The sequence below is a fragment of the Nematolebias whitei genome, chromosome 6 (assembly GCF_014905685.2).
Source record: "Nematolebias whitei isolate Nwh7 chromosome 6, NemWhi1, whole genome shotgun sequence".
Taxonomy (NCBI): domain Eukaryota; kingdom Metazoa; phylum Chordata; class Actinopteri; order Cyprinodontiformes; family Rivulidae; genus Nematolebias; species Nematolebias whitei.
Window position 1 is genome coordinate 12,628,659 of NC_056503.1, and position 2,061 is coordinate 12,630,719.

Consider the following 2,061-nt stretch of genomic DNA (forward strand, 5'->3'; position numbering starts at 1 on the left):
CATCCATCCATGCATCCATCACAGCCGGAGCCGCTAGCTCTCCAGCGTTCCTCCGCCTGCACCAGCTGAGTGAAGCGAGCGTGCACGGGAGGACTCGCTGTTGCAGTTCTTAGCAATTTAAAGTGTCAGTCAAATATTGCATTATGAATATGAAGAAAAAAAGTATATAAGTTGCAGGACTGACAAATCTATGGAAAATACTGTGACTTATATGTTGGAAAATACAGTACAAAGTGGATTGCTGTCATTTTAAAACAACTCTAATATTATATATATATATATATATATATATATATATATATATATATATATATATATAGTTGGTGCCACTCTGCTCAGCACAAACGCAACAATTTTGCTGCGACAACTTTATGCAAAAGACTTGTACCCTTAATTACAATTTAGCATGTGCCAGTACATTTTAGAACGACATTAAACGTTTTCTGTTAAACCTTTATGCTCTTCACAGGCTCTAAAATGCAAATTAAGGGTTTTGATCTGAAGAAATACATATTTGTTGCTACTGATCATCATTTTGAAAACATTTTTTTTATGTTCAGCTTGGCAGGCGTTCTTCTTGTCCTTGCAGTGTGACACTTTCAAAACCACACCCTCCTTAAAGAATGCCGTAACATTAGGTTAGAAATGCTTCAAAGGGAAAACCCCGGCTCTGACGTGAAAACAAAAGTGTTTTAATTGGAACTAATTCAATATAGACAAAGACATCAAGAATATACCTCATATTGTTTGTGGGGTCAGGCGGCCTTCTAATCCGAACCTTGATGCTGATGTATTTGGAGCAAATGAAGGATACAGGGTTACCTGTAACTCTGGAAATCAGGCAAAACCTGGAAAATGACTTTCACATATTCCAGACAGGGAAAACTCTGAATATGAATACTCATCTGCTGACTAAAACGTGGTTTTTCATGAATTTTAACTTGTACTTGTATTGATACTAATATTCCCATATCGATGAATCCATGTTCTGCTTCTACAGTGTATAAATCCTTACTGATCGGCTGTGGTGGCTTCTTAGTTTCTGTTATATAATCTAATTAAATGTTAGGAACGATTGCTGTGTGCATGTACTGTAGGCCTCATGAGCATTCTGTGTGGATGAAATTTGGACCTTCAGGATTTACTCAGGGAATAATCTGATAATTTTGTTTTCATAAAATGCTGGGAAGCCTGATATACTGATCTCCTTAATGTTGTTCAACTTTTATCCCCAGGGAGAAGAAATGGGTGACGGTTGGAGACACGTCCTTACGCATCTTCAAGTGGGTGCCCGTAACAGAAACGAAGCAGGTGTGGGTCGTCGTCACCAGAGTCTCCACTCTGGCTCGTTTGTGTTACTTATCCACAGCCTCCTAACAAAATCCCCTCTCTTCCTCTAGATATTTCGCACCAAATCCACAAGTGGAGAAACTAGGGGCTTGAAAGATGTGGTCCTGGAAAACACAAACACTTTGCTGGATTTTGCTGGTAGTTTTATTTTTTTTAAGGCAGTAATGATGAAAGTAGCTGTTTGTATTCAATGGAAATAAAACTTGTTCAACGTGACCTCATGGCCCTAGTTTCTGTTGTGTTCTCAGATGAAAACAGCAACCAGAGTTTTCTGTCAGATGTTTATCAGTCAAAAATGGACAACAGCAGCAGCAACTCCAGCTCACAGCAGGTCAGCCCCCCGCACTCCTACAGTCTCCGAGCTGAAGACTCTCAGCCTCCGATGCTCGGGCAGGAAAGTGTGGACGGTATGTGGACAGCTACTACACTAGATTTTTTTACTGATTTTTGTCGACCATCTTTTCCCATCTGCAGTATAATATTTTGTTCATCTATACCAGGGGTTCCCAAACTTTTCCATGCCATGACCCCCCAAACAGCATTGGCTTCTGGCCGAGGGCCCCCTCACAAACCCCCAAACAATGCTACAAAATATGTAAAGAACCATCAGCTTTTAGAATGTTTTAACTTTTATTCACTATATTCAATTAATTATTACAGCTGCTGAGCATAAAAATGTTATTAACTAACATGTTTTAAACACTGAATTAT

General features: G+C 39.3%; 1 protein-coding gene across 1 annotated transcript in view; it reads left to right on the forward strand.

Moving 5' to 3' along the window:
- bcl7bb (BAF chromatin remodeling complex subunit BCL7B b) overlaps positions 1–2,061 on the forward strand; it is a 4,198-nt gene that overhangs the window by 873 nt on the left and 1,264 nt on the right. Inside the window, exons 2-4 of the mRNA XM_037677392.1 lie at positions 1,236–1,311; positions 1,401–1,488; positions 1,599–1,757. Coding sequence (XP_037533320.1) covers positions 1,236–1,311; positions 1,401–1,488; positions 1,599–1,757 — 323 coding nt within the window. The remainder of the gene's footprint in view (positions 1–1,235; positions 1,312–1,400; positions 1,489–1,598; positions 1,758–2,061) is intronic.